General features: G+C 33.7%; 1 protein-coding gene across 5 annotated transcripts in view; it reads right to left on the reverse strand.

Moving 5' to 3' along the window:
- The window catches only part of GRB14 (growth factor receptor bound protein 14), a 175510-nt gene that overhangs the window by 53918 nt on the left and 102788 nt on the right, over window positions 1-18804 (reverse strand). For 4 of the 5 annotated variants that reach the window (XM_016433667.2, XM_007494274.3, XM_056793964.1 and 1 more), the window contains one exon: window positions 6290-6446. The exons of the other annotated variant lie outside the window; for it this stretch is intronic. In XM_016433667.2, the coding sequence (XP_016289153.1) occupies window positions 6290-6446 (157 nt within the window). The remainder of the gene's footprint in view (window positions 1-6289; window positions 6447-18804) is intronic. 5 annotated transcript variants of the gene reach the window in all.

The following is an 18804-nucleotide window of genomic DNA, read 5'->3' on the forward strand; positions in this document are numbered from 1 at the left end:
TCTATAATATGGTTCCCAGCCATCTTTTAAGCTTCATTTCATACTACTCTGAACTCTGTATTTTAGGCTAATGGAATACTAGCTATTCCTCACACTTGAGACTGATTTCTGCTTCCTTGTATTTGTTGACTATCCCACATGTCTACAGTATAACTCCATTTTCATGTCCAGTTTTCAGAATCAGATTTTCACCTCACTTCCAGGGTCTTTACATACCATGACCTACTGGGGCCATCTTGGCCTCTACCCCACTGGAATCTTGGAACTATCCCTGCTGGAACTATCCTGGGTTTAGCCAGGCCAACTTTGGTCTTATCATGCCCAGATCTTTCATGCTTCTAGTCCCTTTCCCTAATAAGCCAGCTTTCACCTTATTGCCACCTCTTTGAAACTCCTCTTTTATACATTGTTTTCTCCTATTAGAATGTAAGCTCTTCAGGCAAGACCAGTCTTTCTTGTATTTGTATCCTAGCCTAGGGCACAGTAAGAGCTTAATAAATGTTTTATTTTTTTATCTAAACCTCCATGAAGGATTCCTTTATTTTCATTCTATGCCATCATCCCCGTCCTACTATTTTGAATGTTTTCTCCCTTAATTATCAAGTTCTACACTTATCTGTGTACACATTGCACCAAAGAAGCAAAATGGTATCTAGTGACTATAGCACTGAACTAGCTTTGAGGAAAATGGTCATGGATCTTGAAAATTTATGTTTGGATAAGCACCTTGTGAGAGATTTCAGCAGAAAATTCTGTAGAACACAACTCCCTTAATCAGAGAAGTTCTACTTTGAAGTTTATTTACAGAAATGAATCAAGAATTCATTATCTAGTACAGGGGCATTTTCTGTTGTTTATACATAATTACATTTAAGAAAAATACAGAATTATCTTCATTAACTAAAAAAAGTTAATAGGAAAAGAATGCCATTTGATGCTGCTATCCAACCTGGAAGATATCTGCATGATTATTTCTAAGCTATGCAAAAGAACTGATTATATATATATATATATATATATATATATATATATCAGTTTTATATTTGGCAATGACATAAGTAACAAGTTAGTAGAATTTACTTTAAAAAAACTTTTATGATGAATAATATGGAAATGGGTTCAAGTGACATACATATATACATATAATTGTAAGCAATATGAAGTTTGTAGTTTTGCATGTAACTTTTTATACATTTGTTTAGTTAAAATTTTTGGTGGTGATGTGTATATATATATATATACAACCCAGTGGAATTGCTTGTCAATTCTGTGAAGGGGTAGAGATGAAGGGAGAGAGAAAACATAAATCATGTAAGCATGAAATTTTTTTTTCAAATACTTTTATGCTTTATGAGCAGTTATACATTTTTACAATAAAAAGCTTGTAATTTTATTCCCATAGATTTTAATCTGGAACAAAAAGCAATGTGTACATGGCAACACTGGACTCCTGGCTACTCCATGAATAAGACATACCATCTCTTGGGTCCAGGCATTTCCTCTGGTTGTTCTCCATGGAACACTCTATCTCCTCAACTTTGCTTGCTGACTAACTTCCCTACTGCTCTGACATCCTAACAAAAATCCCATCTTTTACAGAAGGCTTTTCCCAATCCCTAGGGCCTTCTCTCTTTAACTGTTTCCTATTTAAAATGGATAAACTTACTTTGCACATACCTATTTCCTAGAGGACAGGGGTTGTCTTTTGCTTCTGTCCATGCCCCCCATTCTTAGCACAATGCCTAATAGGTGATTAATAAATGTTTACTAATTTACTATAATCACATAAAATAACTTAAGCATGGTTCCAAAGCCTTTATTAGGTAAAGTTTTAGGAATGATTATTGGCTCATATCCTTTATTTTAGCAGCTTCCAACAAACAAAAATGTTAAAATGTATTTATATTCTCTGTTAATGTCTCAGAGAAGAATCTAAGTTTTCACTTTACTTCATATTAAAATCTCAAAATTAACATGGTCACAATGAAAAAGGGTATCCACTCCATAGAAGTGAACAGAGAGAGACTGAATGTAGATTGAAACATACCATTTCCTCAAGGTTTTTTCTCTAATGTAAGCAATATGTGACCTGTTTCATAATATAATGGACAGGGAAATATGTATTATGATAATATATGTACAACCTATTTCATATTACCTGCCTTCTTGGAGAGTGGGGAAAGTAAGAGGGAGGGGAAAAGAAGAAACACTGAGACAGATTTTTGGACATAACTAATTTAAGAATTTGTTTCTCTAAGATAAGCATATTTATCACAATTTATTGCATATTTATAACAAATCATATGTGCTTTTATGTATAAATATACTGTTGCCATGTTACATAGTATATTGTCATATATTTTAATAAATAAAAATAAATGGTAACAAAAAAGGCACATGAGAATGATCTACTGGAAAAAAAAAATTTACACACAAGACAATGTAGAATGGTGGTAAAGAGATGCCCTTTGAGTCAGGAAGATCTTGGTTTAGGTCTTGCATCTGACACATACTGGTGACCTGGGCAAGTTACTTCCCTTTTCAATTCTCAAGCAATTCTATAAGATTATAAATCGATGAAAATATACATTAAGAGCTGTAAAGCTGTTCGTGCTCATTTACCTAGCAATCCCATTACTAATATTAGACCCAAAGGGCATTATTGAGAGGGTAAAAAGCTCTGTATGTATGAAAATATTCATGGAAGCTTTAAGACAAAATAACTCAAAATAACACCAATGCAAAGAACAGGAGAAATGGCTGAATAGACTGTGATATTGGAATGTAATTGATTGTATTATGTTATTAGAAATGATAAATTTTGGAAATATAAAGCAAATCAAGGAACTACATGAAGAAACAAAAAAGAGAATAAGAATAACATGTAGCTTTTATATTTTTTAAAAATAACTACAAAATCAAGAGAAAAAAAGAATTAAAACAAATCCAAAGGGAAGTCAAAAGCAGAGAATGTTTATATTAGCACACATATCTAATTTACATATTTTAAATAAATTATAAGCAATATGAAGTTTGTGGTTTTGCACATAACCTTTTATGCATTTTTTTAGTTAAATTTTTTGGTGGTGGCATATATAAGTATATAAAATATAATTAAAAAATACAAGTTTCAAGGACTAATGATCTTTTAAAAACCCACATATAGCCAATAAAAACAAATTTATGTCAGGGGAATTTCTTTCAATAGAGTTCCCCTCCACCAATGAAATCACAGTCCTATCCAAAAAAATGATTTTTTGCATGCGTTCACATGTCAAAGAAATGTATATTTGTAAATGTACACACACACATATTTGTATGTGTGTGTGTACATTATACATATGTATAATATTTTCTCATTCCCTGTCCCCAACCCAGGATAATCTCCCTACATATACTCTTGATCTTTTCTCTTCCATTTGACTATCCATAACTCTCTTTCTCTCTAATCTTCAGTTTCTCCCTTTCCTTCTCACTTATTTCCCAGTGATTACAAACATATTCAGGTCTCCCTCATCCTTAAAGACCCTCATTTGACCCTACTGTCTTCTCAAACTATCATTCTATATTTCTATATATCTTCCTGCATTCCCCTCTTCCCTTTCAGAAACTCCTAGAAAAAAACTGTCAACACTCACTGCCTAAACGTTTCACTCACTACTCAACCCTTTGAAATCTAGCTTCCAATTCTATTACTCAACTGCAGCTGCCCTCTCCAAAGCTATCAATGACCTCTATATTGTCAAATTGCCTTTTCTCAATCTTCATTCTTCTTGACTTCTCTGCAGCACTTGAAATTGTTGGCAACCCTCTCCTGATGGATTCTCTCCTCTCTGGGTTTTCATGACACCATTTTCTCTTGGTTTGCCTCTTACTTGTCTGACAACTCTTTTTCAGTATCTTGCTGGACCACAATGAACTTGCCTACCTCTATAGATGGGTATGGCACAGTGCTCTGTCCTTGGTTCTCTTCTCTCTATGCCCACTCTAGGGTAAATTCATCAACTTTGATGAGTTCAGTTTTCATACTTTCAAGAACCAGATATCCAGCCCCACTCTCCTGCATTCTGAATTTCAGGCTACCACCTGTCTATTGGCCATTGCAAGCTAGATGTTCTAAAACACAGTATATCCAAAACATAACTCATTATCTTTTCCCAAAACATATCCCTCTTCTGAATGTTCCCAATTCAGCAGAAGCCACGACTAACTTTCTAGTCACTTGGCTCTGAAATCTTAGTGTCATCATTACTTTTTTCACTCTCTCTCATCCCATATAACCAATCACTTGCTAAACTTTATCAATTCTTATCCAATATCCCTTTGATCCATCTTCTCTAGAGAGGCAGCTGGTATCACAGTGAATAGAGTACAAAGCTAGAAGTCAGAAAGATCTAAATTCAAATCTAGCCTCAGACAGTTAATCACTCCATGAACCTGGACAAGTCACTTAATCCTCTATTTACTTCAGTTTCTTTTCAGGAAAAATGGGAATAATAATAGCACCTACCTCACAAGGTGATTGTGAGAATCAAATGGGATATGTGTAAAAAATTCTTAGCATAATGCCTGAAACATCATATGAATAATATAAATACTTTTCCCCTTTCCTCTCCCTCAGCCCACCTTTCCTACCCTCAATAGTCTTCCAATTGGTCTCCTAGCCTCTCCACATAGTTTTGGAAATAAAAATGCTAAAGCACAAGTCTGAGTACATCATCCTCAAAAAAGTCCAGTGGCTCCTTTTTAACCTCTAGGATTAAATCATGCTTCTTTGTAATTTAAAGCTTTCATACCATGGCCCTAGCCTAACTTTCCATTATTAATATAAATTATCACCTCTCCCCAATTTACTCTCCAGGTTCCATTAAGTTAACCTGTTCCTCACATATGACACTGCACAGTCTTATCTCTCTGTACCCACCTCCACATCTTATAATCTCTTGTTTCCTTAGAAACTCAATTTAGGAACCTAAACTAGACTTTTCCTCATCTCACCAGTCAATAGTGCTTTCCCATACACACACCCAAAAAATTTTTCTCCTATTACTTTATAATTTATATACTGTAAGATTAAAATTAATATGCAATAACTCTAAGTATTATATTTATAAGATTTATTAATAATCACTTGAAGTAGAAAAAATTAAAAGATAAAAGTAAAAGCCTGAGTAAAGAAAAGTTTTCCAGCCACATTAGCAGGAAAAGAGCAGGGTAGGATTCCACACAAACTTTATCTCCAAAATGTATGGACATAACGTGAGAACCAAAGTGGGATGCTGAGAGAGAGAGCTCTGAGGACCTGATTCAAATTATACAATACTTACTAAATATATAATGTCTTCCCTAATAGAATGTAAATAGTTTCATTTCTGTATTTTTACCCCTAGTGATGTACACAGTGTCTGGAACATAGTAGATGTTTAATAAATGCTTGTCGATATGCTGACATTCCCCTCATATAACAGATGAGGAAATATATGTTTTAGGTATTTGCACTGGAAACTGAAGTGGCAAATGGGGAAACTGCCAACTCATTTGACAAAACAAATAAAAATGCTTTCAATAGCAGACTTAGGGGCAGCTAGGTGGCTCAACAGATAGAGTGGTAGTTCTGGGGATGGGTGGTTCTATGTTCAAATCTGGCCTCACACACTTCCTAGCTTTGTGACCCTGGGAAAGTCACTTAATCCTTATCACTCTTCTGCCTTGCAATTTAAGTCAGAAGGTCAGGGTTAAAAAAAGGGGGGGGGCAGACTTGGGTCAGATAGTTATTCCATATATTAAAACCATATTGGGAGGTGTAGTTAAGATTTCTCAGCATCTACCACCAGGATAAAGCCCAGCAAAAGCCCCAATTATCACTTATCTCATTGAGATCCCTACATGTTCTTACTAGGCTACCAAACAAGGTTGCAAAACTTCTTTTTCCAGGCCTATAATATTAGGAACAAGTATCCATCACTTTAGAATTTCCCCAGATATGTCAATGTTTTGGCTCAAGGAAGTAATTCAAGGAGCTAGATCTTCATCTAAAGAAAAGATGAGAGGTAAGTTTGCAACATATTAGTCCTCTACTGAAATCAATGCTACTTCTTGTTAATGCTTTTAGGAAAAGTTAAGGTGAGAGTCTATTTCACTCTGATCTAAGCCCACACCTTCCATAAATTGTTTTACCTGAAGAAGTATCTTCACCACATTAAAAGGGAAGGAAGAATATTTGTGAGATTTAGATGTTCCTTAAGAATTTGTCACTTGTTTAATGAAATGGAAATCAGCTCTCTCTTACCTAAACCTATATGAGGAAGGTGTTCAATAAGAGTCCAGCTGTTGTCATTGATGTAATGATTCTTGAGGATTAACAACTGGCAAACATCTCTGGCAGTTGTATCACTCGGGACTTCCAATGCTCTGCTGGTGCCATCCTCATTGTACACTTTAATTACCTGTGTGAGCAGAAAAGGGGACATATGGCTAATATAAGCTGACCAAGCACTAGTTATCAGAAGCTTTACATCAAGTGAGTTGCAAAGAAAAAGCTCATCTAAGTTATTCGTATATTTAGGACTTTATTTAAATATGTACTCAGACATATTTTCCAAGAATCATCATTCCTCTGATAATAGGATTTCATTTATCTTCAGAAAACACTACTACAAAAGGCTTATATACAATATTTAGTACTATCATCTGGATTATTTTACTCCATGTAAAAGATTTACATTTAGGAACAACCCACCAAAAATAAGGAGAATTAATTGTCCAAAATGCATTCAGCTAGTAGACAGAGAACCCTGAAGCCAGGAAAACCTAGGCCAAGTCCTGCCTCTGATACAGAATTATTGTGTGACCCAGGGTGAATCTGCAAGAGTAGCAGTGCTCTAGGCAATTCTGTAAGACTATAAATTACAGAGGAGGTGATAGCCTGAATTGGAAGGGTTTCTTCCCCTGGAAATTTCCGGTACCAATCAAATATTGGATCCTATCACTATCCCTATATCCATATTTACATTTGTCTATCTCAGATATTCAACTAAGGGAAGGTACTCTGCCCTTTTAATTAAAGAAACATAAAGTATTAGACAACAATAAAAACAATGTAAAGCAAAATAAGAAAAAGTTTACAATGGCACTATTATTAATTGTCCTATTTTCCACTACCTGTCCAAAAGAATGATCAATCAAAAGAAGTCAACAGACATATTTTTTAAATATTCAAATGAAATAATATTTTGTCTGATTTCTTCCTACTTTGTTTTCAGTTTTGTGATTTATGTCACAACTGATTAGATATTATAATGATCACTTTGAAAAAATTCATTTTAATAATATTAATCAATTTAATGAAAATTTCAAATGTGTAACCCAGAAAATGTACCAAACAGCAGTGAATAATTTGAATTGCCTAACATTTAAACAATCAAGCTAGATTCCAAAGCATATCATATTATCCCTTTCTCCTAACTGTGAAGTTAGGATTTTGTTTTCTGTCTAATTATGTTTTCTAACCATGTGACAAAGCAAACCATTCCAAATCTGAGACTCAGTTTAGTTATATATAAAAAAGGAGTATCTGCACCAACTCCTTCATAAAGTTGTCCTTTAAACCTTTGAGAGCCTCATATCATTTATTGTAAATGTATATCTTTTAAAGTTCAAACACTCAAAACAATAGTCAGTGTTATATTGTAAACTGTGATCTATTTACTTCTACCTTTTGTCAAATACTCTTTGCAGAAACTTGAAAAACTAGTAAAACAAGAATTTAGTCTTTTGAATTTTAATACCTTTATTAGTCAAATTCAATGGAATTTAATTCAATTAAAAAGATAATAATTTAAGGGGTATCATGTTTATGGAACTTTGAGGTAGTATAGATTCTTTAAAAGAAGAGAAAGTAACAAGTAATAGGAACCAGCATTCTTTCTCAATTTTGTTTTCTGAGTTACTTAGATTTAGTACATCTTTCTTTGGTAATAAGTACAACAAAAAAGAAAAAAAAAACACCCCAAAATGCTAGATTTGCTATATTGTCTTTCAACTCACTGAACAAAAAAATGTTTTCATCCTTGGCAAGGTCAGGATATTATTTCAAAGTTCTACTGCCACTGATAACAAATCATGCAAAAGATACTACAGTATGCTCTTTAATATTTACATAATACCTTTAAAATTTCTGCATTCTATGACAGTACATATAATTATACAACACATTCAATTTGTGGTCCACCATAAGCTCTATCATAAGTTAGTCCACCAGAAATTTTCTGCTGAACTGATAATTCTCATATTTTGCCACAGCCAAAGAGTCCATCACCCCATTCCCCACGAATCTTTCCATAATTAGCAAGGCTAGTTCTCAGACCAAACCATTGTCACTGAAACTGAACTCTAAGACTTTACAGCATGCTAAACTCAATAATTCTTTATTGATTGTTCCTTAGAGAACAAAGGTTATATGGTAGGAAATGACAAGAACAATGAGGTCGGAAGAACATATCAATTTGCGGCAATCTGCTCCACCTGAAGAGATACCCACATTAATGAGGTAACAGATCCCTTGAAGTAAGTAAACTGAGCCTTTTTACATTTATGTTTGGGTGTGTTATTCCCACCCACACCCAACCCAATTATTCCATTTCCCAGTTGGCACTTATCCAGCCAGGTTTTCAAAGCCATCTTGACTATATCACACACATATCTGCATCCCTGTGCTGGTACATGAAGAGAGAGGCAGAAAGAAAAAACAACAATGAAAAAGAGAGAAATGGGGATCAAAAGAGTCAAAAAGATCACATTAGAGAAACAAGAGTGACAGAGAGAGCAACAGAGACAAAGAAGGATCAGAGAGACTGATTGTAACAGAGACAGCATGACAGAGACAGTAAATGGCAGAGACAGAAAGTGGCAGAAAACAATCAAGAGAGAAATTTGTCTTAAGTTGACAAGAGTAGGTGCTAAAGATGTTCAGGAAAAATGGCCTTTTATTTGAACTACAGCTAGAACATCGATGTCACTGAATCAAAACTTCTATATGAAGTAAGGCTATCTTTCTATGTGATGCTTATTCAAAGACATAATTCTGTCTTTTACAGATAAAACCCTATTCCAGTAAAATTTTATATGAATAAATGGTTAACTATCATCTTAAGAGTATGCCTTTGAAAGAAAATGCTCATTGTAGCTTCATGTCACTCTGTCTTTCTCAGAAAAAAAAGAAAGATAAAAGAAAATGCGAACAGCCACTGTCCCCTTGGAGGGACACAGTACATTCACAAAGAAATTAGGAATAGTCTAAATCTTAACAACTCCTTTTTAAGGTTCAAACTTTCACACCAACTACTCAGAATTAGAATGTTCTATAGTTTTTGTCATACTTTTAAGCCATTTTAAACTATGGTCTTCTATTTCCCCTTTACACCAAAAAGTGAAAAGAAGCTTAAGTTCTCATGCAATCACATCATATAATAAAGAAATCACACATTTTCCAGTACAGTAACCTAGATTGCTGTATAAAATGCTACTGTGTAAGACAAATATTATTCATTTTAATCTTTCCACTACATCATCAGAAACTATTAACCAACAGAACTAGCCTCAAAATGCTTGGATTTCACCTAAAGAAGAATAAACTTTTCTTTTTCCAACCGGGAATGAAACTGGTCTTTCAAGAGAGGCAGGGCTATGATCAGAGCCTGGCTAGGATAACTTATCAGTGTAAATAAAATTACTGCCAAAGGCCACCAGTCAGACCATCCACTAACCATGTTTGGTATCTCCCAAAAGTCATAGTCATAATAGACATAATAACCTTGACCTTTGCAACACTTTGTAAAGTCTTTTTTATTTTTAAATCTGGTATGAAGAATGATATCCAGGAATGAAAAATAAAAATGCAAACAAAGGAAATTAAAATAAGGTATTTTACAGCAGACTAGTTTTTAAAATAACTAACAACAATGTAAAAAAACAAAAAGGAAAACTTACAATAATTATTTAGGAAAACTTAAGACTCAAACTTGTTTTCATAATGGAAAATATTTAAAATACACAATTGTACTCTGCTTAAATTCTTTTTAATGGCAATTAACAAAATTATATAGTAAATACAAAAAAATTAAAGAAAAACAAATATATGAAAGTCAATCTGAGATTATCTTATTACTAATGTAAAGAATGTATCTATTTTTTATGTTTTTTCTCTGGGGAATAAGGAAAGAACAGAAATTTTGGTTCCTACTTAAAAAAAATAAGCACTAACAAAATAGAAGCATTAATGAGCAAAAGAAGCAAAGAGGGGAGGGAAAATACAATGATAAAGAAATAAAGACAGTATACCAATGGTTTGAATCAATAGTTTATAACCAAGGAAAAAAATCAAAACTGCCTTTGTGTATTCCAATTTTAACATTCTCAAAATTTGATTCTTTAAAAACTTAAATGTTTTAAAATTTAAGGATTATTTTGATACAAGAAAATTACTCAAAATAAGACTACCTGAAATTTGCTCTGAATCTGATCTCATACTTGATTCTGATTTTGCAACTCAATCAAAAATATTTTTAAAATTTCATAATTCGAGCTATGTTTAAAAAAAGCAGTGCATCAAATCTTGGAAGATCTCTGACATGTACGGCTTATGTGTCTCTAGCAAGTCAATTATAAGTTCTCAATGCTCTATACAACTCTCTAAAACTAAAAGATTTCCAGATGGTGCTACCCTTCACTGGTAGAGAAAGTTTCCTCACTGGGAGTCCTCTATATCAATGCAATCACAAGTCCAGTTTCTTTCTTGTTCCCTATCCTAATTCCAAAATCAGGCAGACTTCAATTAACCCTATTCTTATGTTTCAAATACTGATCCTTATATTTCTTTTTTTTAATAACTCTTACCTTCTGTCTTGTATAGATTCTAGGGCTGAAAAGTGATAAAGGAAAGCAAGTGGAGTCAAGTGACTTGCCCAGGGTAACACACATAGGCAATAACTAAAGCTACAATTGAACTCAGGACCTCCCATCTCTAGGCCTGGCTCTCAATCCATTGAGCCACTCAGCTGCCCCAGGTCTTTATTACTTTTAATAAATACTCCATGTACCTAAATTTTATGAAGGATTTTTAAAAAGAGGTCACAATATCCCTGATTCAAATCAGTAAAAAATTATCCTAATTAAGAAAAGCAATATCCAAAGAAAATAAAAAACTTTCTTCAAGTTCATGAATTAAGTAACTTGATATTATCTAATTCAATGGGAAATAATATATCTGATAAAACTAACTTCAGTTTCTAAACATATGCTTTTAATTGTGTAACATAACTGATAGCTAGAATGCTATATTTTACAAACAAAGGTGGTCTCAATAGTTTCTAATGTTTTAGGAGAAGTTACTGTTTTAATGACAACCTATGGTATTTGTTGAACATTTGACAATAGAAAATTATGTAATTTTAAAAAGCAAATGACAAGCAATTCTAAATCACTTTCACTTTAATAAATTAAAAACTTCATCTTGTGCATAAATGTAAGTACAATTAACTCATGTACAAATTAAAATAACAATATTTTACATCAAAGACTTTTAAAATCATTTTTAAGGAACTCCCTAGTTATCTCACATATCTTTGTCCCTTCCATAAAGAGTTAGGCATTTAACAAGCACATATTGGTCATTTCTTATGTTTGAAATAAATATTTATTTAATTATTTAATATTTAATAATATTATTATTAAAGTACTATGAGATATAAAAATGAAATTCCAGGCCATAACTTTTCTAAGCTGGGAAGTTAAGTCAGATATAATTGAAAAACCTAAAGAACAAAAAATAATTCCTTAAAAACAAATGTTTTACATTATGAAAGTTATGGAATTGGGGGAAAAGGATTACCTTACTATAGAAGAAAAATTGTGTTGAGTAATAAGTTTTGAGTTTGGGCATGGACAAATAATTGAATAGAATACTATAATTTATAAGATTACAACTAAGAGGGTAGCTATATGGCTCAGTAGATAGAGAACAAAGCCTAGAGACAGGTGTTCCTGGGTTCAAATCTAGCCTCAGACATGTCAAAGCTGTGTGATCTTAGACAAGTAATTTAATTCCAATTGCCCAGCCCTTACCATTCTTTTGTCTTGGAACCAATATTTTTGATTGATGACTCTTAAGACAGAAGGTAATAGTTTTTAAAAGACAATCTCAACTAATTTAATTTATAAGATCTTAAGCACTGCATTCCTTATTTAGGAGAATTTTTGTTTGTTTAGATTAGGGCCTCTGAGACCTCTTTATAAATATCCTTCACAAAACTGAGGTGCCTATAGTATCTGTTAGAAGTAATTAAAAATAATATTGGGAAATATAAGAAGAGGGTTAGCTGAAAAAATACTGACTTTTGTATGTGCATGGTGAAGAAGAAACACAAAGGAAATCTTAATATAGAAAATTCCTTCATCCTATTATCTACCCACACTTTCCCCCCAAAGAACTCAAACTCTTTTTATACTTTCCCATGTTTCCCATTTCCTTTTCAAGAAGTGGTATGATATTCATTTAATACTTTGGGAGGAAGACTTTTTTTAAAAAAGAGAAACTGAAAAAGCTGTCAATTTCCTTAGCAATGTTGGTAGGAAATTGAACATCTACAAAAGAATCAAAATACTTCAAAGGAAGAAGGGCACTGAACTAAGACCTCAAACAAAATTAATGAACACAAAACTCAGAAGAATTATTTATTCATGTCAAATGGAAATCTGGACATTTTTAGACTTATACATCATATATATGCAATATTTATATAAGGCTGAAGTGACATCAGGCTTTATGATGTCACTTTTTTTTGTTTTGATTTTTTTATTTAAGTGACATAAGGCTTTATAAGATCATCAGCAAAAGCTATCAAATATGTACACAATTTTTTAACTCCACAAATGTTGATGCTTATTTAGTCAAATTCAAAGCAGAAATTAATAACTTCAACAGCTAAGGAATAAAGTAGAGATAGACAATGGTATTACTTTTGTCGTTTAGGAAATAATAAGGATACTCTGAGGAATTGCTTTAGTGGTTTGTTGCTGAGTGTGTGTGTGTGTGTGTGTGTGTGTGTGTGTGTGTGTGTGTGATTTTCCTGCTGTCAGTCAATAAACATTTATTATGTGACAGGAACAGTGTCATGGGAGAAGCATCCATAAATTATAACAACTTTCAATGAGCAAAAATCTATTTTCCCTCCCTCCCAAAAGAAAAACAAAAAGAAAACCCAATAACAAATACACAGTCAAGCAAAATAATTTTCACATTGGCTATGTCCAGAAAATATAGGTCTTATTCTCTACCATATATACATGACTTCCAGTCAAGATATGAATGACAAGTTTCATCATCTTCTGTCTCTATATAGAATATTTTTTTAAATCATACCATGGCCTTGAAGCCATGGGGAAATTTTCCTTGGGGAAAATTTGCCTTGTGTATCTTCTGAAATCATTTTTTTTATCATTTGTATTATTTGTAATTAATTTTGTCAATTAGAGCTAACTATCATATTTCGAAAGGGGAGAAGGGTGCCCCTAATTTTATAGTTGTATAGAATTTCTATAATTCTATAATAATGGAGTTAGAATTCTCTCCATTGATGTTAATCAGCAAATTATTTGTAAAATATAGTCTTAGGTGTATTCTAGAGCATTACGAAGTCAAGTGATTTACCCATGGTCAAACAGCAAGTATGTGTTAAAAACAGGACTGGAACATAGGCCTCCCCTTGAATTCAAGATCAGTCCAAGATCTACAGTGCCAAACTGCTCTTACATTGCTTCTACTTTTTTAAAGTGTATATGTGTGTGTGGATAAACATATACATATATGTATATACATAAATGTGTAACTTTTCCTAGTCCAATATTACATTGATAAGAAAGATCTTATTAACTGAACTTAATGTGTAAATCTAATGTATAAAGAACCCTAATTTTGACATTACAATACCAAAAAACTTTGCTTTTCTACCTCAATTTGACAGATAAGGCTCACATCCTAAATGGCCACCAGAGGGAGCCTTCACATCCCTACAGATACAACAAACCCTTTTTTGCTACTAATAACTAAAATTTGAATTGGGCAACAGATGAAGAATTCAAATTAATGAGACACCCAAGATCACCGTCTAAATCAATTTAAAAATTCATGGAATTTCTGAATTAAAAGTACTTGAGACCTTACGTCTTCATAACAAAGGAGTCCCCCCCCCTTTTTTTTCTGGTTATTCTATATAAACCTTCCCACTCAAAAATCATTGGGGTTCAAGAAAACCATTCTGCTTCCAATTTCAGGACATATCTGTTGAGCATCCCATTCAAATAGAGTTGCTCAACAAGAAAGAGCTCCTACTTACAGTCTCACTTTCTTCAGATAATAGAGACGGTAGTTCTTAATAAGAGACAGTGAGAAAACTGAGTAAATTATTATAAATATTGAATGACTTCTCTTTTCTTAAAATAATGAGGCACAATTCTGAAATCAGATAACTATTTTTTTTAAAAACCTATCACGATGTGTGAATTGGTTAGAGCAGCTAGGAGTGTTTAGTCAGTAGAAGAAAAGACTGAGAGGAGAGGACTTACTAGTATTTATACAAGTTTTTGAAGAGCTGTCGTGTAGAGTTGGCATTAATCCTGCAAAGCTTGGCTTAGTTAGCAAACTGGAAGTAACAGACTGAAATTTTTAAAAGGGAACGAATTTAGGCTCATTTCAAAGGAAAACCTCCTAACAATCAGATCTACTTGATGAATAGGCAGTTCTCAAGAGAAGAAATCCAAACGATCTATAATCACATGAAAAAATTTCCAAATCACTAATAATTCAATAAATCCAAATTAAAGCGAGATTGAGCCTCGACCCTAATCATCAAGTTGCCAAGTGTGACATAAACAGAAAATGACAACTGTTGAAAGGATTAGGAGAAAACAAGAACGTTAATGCACTGTTGGTGGACTTGTACAATGACCCAGCCATTTTGGAAATCAATTTGAAGCTATGTCTAAAAAGTCACTAAATTGTGTGTGCCTTTTGACTTATAGCCCCCAATTAAGTCAAATAAAGAAAAACAGACCTTCTATGTACAAAGAATGTTCACTGGAGCTCTTCATGTGGTAGCAAAGAACTAGAAATTAAAGTGATGACTATCAACTGGAAAATGGCTGAATACACTACTGTGCCTTAAGAAATGATAAAAGGAATGATTTCAGAGAAAAATGGGAAAAATTCATGAGTTAATGTTAATTAGAACAACATACACTAAAAACAAAACTGTAAAAATGGGCAACTTCGAAAGACTTAAGAATGCTGATCCGCACAATGGTCAAAGATGCAGAAATGCAATAATAAACTAATCTGTAGAACTAAACACACACTTTTGGCCAATCTGAAGATTTGTTCTGCTTGTTCTGCTTGACTATGCAAACAGTTGGGTCCTCTTATCTGCTGTTTCATTTTCCATAGCTTTCATTATCCAAAGTAAACTCTAAGCATTGGAAGACCAACTGTGAAGTGCCAGAAGTGTTCCCAGAAACACCAGAGGTCAGCCCAGAAAACATGAGAAGTCTGCTTGTGACAGTGGTCTGCTCCTGAGAGTGGTTTCCTCTACTTCCCCTTTCATTTTGGGGGGGGGATTTTTTTATTGGGGGAGACTCCAGACCACCAAAACAAGGGGCTGGGGCAGGGAGAGAGAGAGAGCACATATATATGGGGGTTAGCAGGTATATATTTATATCCACAGTTTCAGCCATCTGTAATAGGTCTTGGAACATATCCCCTCACAGAAATGTAGCCCCTACTGTATTTATTACAAGGGTTTTTCTTTTTTTTTTCTTTTTTTTAGTTGATGGAATGGTTAAGAGGAAGAAAAAATAAATGCTTATTAATTGAAAAGATACAATTGGTTCTTCAAGAATTAGAGTTGTGAATGTGAAATGAGTTGCTTCAAGGAGGTAGTGAGTTAGCCTTCACTATTAGTTTAGGCAAAGTTGAATACTTGTTAGTAGGATGCAGAAAGGATCCTTTTTTTGGGAGGGGGGGGTAACTTGTCACTGAAATCTCTTCCAAATCTGAATTTTAATGATTTCATGAGGCAAATTATTTTCTGATAGGAAGGAAAACTTCCTAATAATAAGATTTATTTTAAAATTTAATGGGTTGCCACCTATGTTAGAGCATTAGGATAACCCCTTGGAAAGGACTCTTTTTTTGGTTTATATGTGGTCTCTTCTAACCAAGACTCCATGATTCTGTTAACTTAAGCACCAAAACAAATGCTGACTCTCAGATCAGTTTGAGGAGTAAGAATACTTATTTCAACAACTCTGCCTCTGCTCAAAACATTTTAAAATTTTCTCTTTGAAAACTGCCCTCAATGCAAGAGTTTTTTCAATGACTTCAGGAAAAGCAATAGTGGAATCAAACTAGCCATCTTAATACTCCTCATACAACAGTCAATTCTCCATCTCCATCCTTTGCACAGATTGCCCCCCCCCCCCCGGCTAATCTCTGAAGTGCACATTACTTATGTCTGCCTTAGAACTCATATTCCTTTGAAACTCAGCTGAAGGGCAACTAGATGGCTCAGTGGAGACAGAGCCAGGCCTAGAGACCAAAGTCCTGGACTTAAATCTGGCCTCAGACACTTCCTAGCTGTATGACCCTAGATAAGTCACTTAATCCCAACCACCTAGCCTTTACTACTTGATAAGTACAGGTTTAAAAATAAAAGAGATGAAAGCTTTAAAAAAAAGGGGAAAAAATTTAATTGCACAGACCAAATGCTTTTATTTAATGTTAAGGAACAACTAACATTTTGGCTCTTAAAATATGTTTTTAATTATTTATGCTGTATGTACTTCTTTGTACCAGCTCAAGCATTATAAGTTTTTCAATTTTCTTTCATTTTCCCAATCAAAATGCATATTTTTTAAAAATTAAACTTCATTGTTTATTTGTAGAAAAATGTATATAATAGATTATTGCATATCCACCTAATATCACTGTTTGCCAGTTTGTTGAAAGGTTGTCACAATATTTTCTTCACTAGTTTCATAGTCCAAGTCTTTCATCATCTAGTAGCAACTGTCTTTCTACCTGATAAGTTTTGGTTTTTAAGAAAAAAAGGTGAAATATTTAAAGAAAAGAAGAGAAATGAAGAAGAGAGGAGAGGAAAGGAGGGAAGGGGAGGGAAAGAAGGGAAGGAATTAGGGTTAGGGTTAGGGCTAGAGATAGTTATTTTCAGATGTAGTTATACTTGACTCTTAACCAATGCGCAAAAAAAAGAAGAAAAATTACAAAATAAAAGAGAAGTGCAAAAAGTTATACGTGTGGAGAATTGAAGAAACATTTCATATAATACACTTACTATGTAGTCCTTTTAGGCAAAATTTTTACAGGAAAAACTTTGATGATTATCTTTCAGAAATAACTGCATGCTTACTCAATAAAATCACAAAATGACTGAAGTGCAAAAATACCTAAGTAAAGAATATATATTGTGAATCTTGAAAATTTCTCAGACTTGTGAATGTTAAAATTTTCTACATTGGGGAATTCTCCATTGGAACAATTCCCAACTGGGAACATTCCCCATTTTGACAGTGAGAACTCTACTTGGATCAGAAATGGGAGGACCTCTACTCCACTTAAGTACTTAAGACTGCTTTAGGGGATAAAACTCCTTGCTAAACAATGAAAGTACTTAAACCCATACTTATAATGAGGCAAAAAGTTCTTTAAGCCATGCCTATTTTTAGAATTAATACAATGGGGTGCTAAGTACCTATTAAAGGTCAGGAAACTTGTAAACTTGCCAGGAGCAAAGAGGTGAAAACTTATTCAGAAGTTTTTTTCTGGTACAAATTTACTAAAGGGATTAGTCGACCCAGCAGTGTTTTTAGAATGGGCTGTCCTTTGGAAAAAGTCACTGTGATTGGTAGATGTAAGGACTTAGGGGAGGTGACATAGGAGAAAACCCCCTATATAAGAAAAAGCAGAATCTCTTATGACAATCCTTTAGGAGGAGAATCTCTTGAGAGAGGCTCTGGAAAAGGGAAGCTCTTGGAGGACAATCTCTAAGGAGGTCTCGCTGGAGCTCCTCTGAGGGGACTCTGTCCCTCTGGAGGCTCTGGAGAGAGGCCCTTTGAAACAGTCTCTGGCTGGAAGGCTCTTTGAGGAGGACTCTGGCTGGAACTCTCTCTGAGGAGACTCTGTCACTAGAAACCTTGCTTAGGCAGACCTTGTGGTGAGTGATAAAAGACTGACTGACTGATCTCTTTCTCTTAAGACTCAGGTCTAGGCCATATTGGCTTAAGGCCCTTCATACTTATTTCCTTTTTCTCTCTTTCTCTCTTTTCTTTAATTCCTCATTGTATTATTAATTAAATTCTCTATAAAACCCAGTTGACTTGGGTATATTCATAATTGGGAATATTTCCCTGGTGACCACCTTATATTTGATTTAAAACCAAGACACTGTAGTGAAACATATTTTCTGCGGTCACAATTTACTCACTCACTCTTATATTTATCACAATTTATATCTTCCAACCATTTTAACTCTTTTAATCACCACATTTTATGACCATAACTATTTTAAATGTTACAATATCTACTAATGAGGTCATCATGGAGTGGAGGGGAGCAGATTTCACATTCACAATGTATGAAACTGATCTGAGACTAAGATTGCATTTGCTTTCTTGACTGCCATGCCATGATGACTAAGTCATCTTTAGTTTGCAGTTCACTAAAATTCTCTTAAAAAAAAA

The sequence above is a fragment of the Monodelphis domestica genome, chromosome 4 (assembly GCF_027887165.1).
Source record: "Monodelphis domestica isolate mMonDom1 chromosome 4, mMonDom1.pri, whole genome shotgun sequence".
NCBI lineage: Eukaryota > Metazoa > Chordata > Mammalia > Didelphimorphia > Didelphidae > Monodelphis > Monodelphis domestica.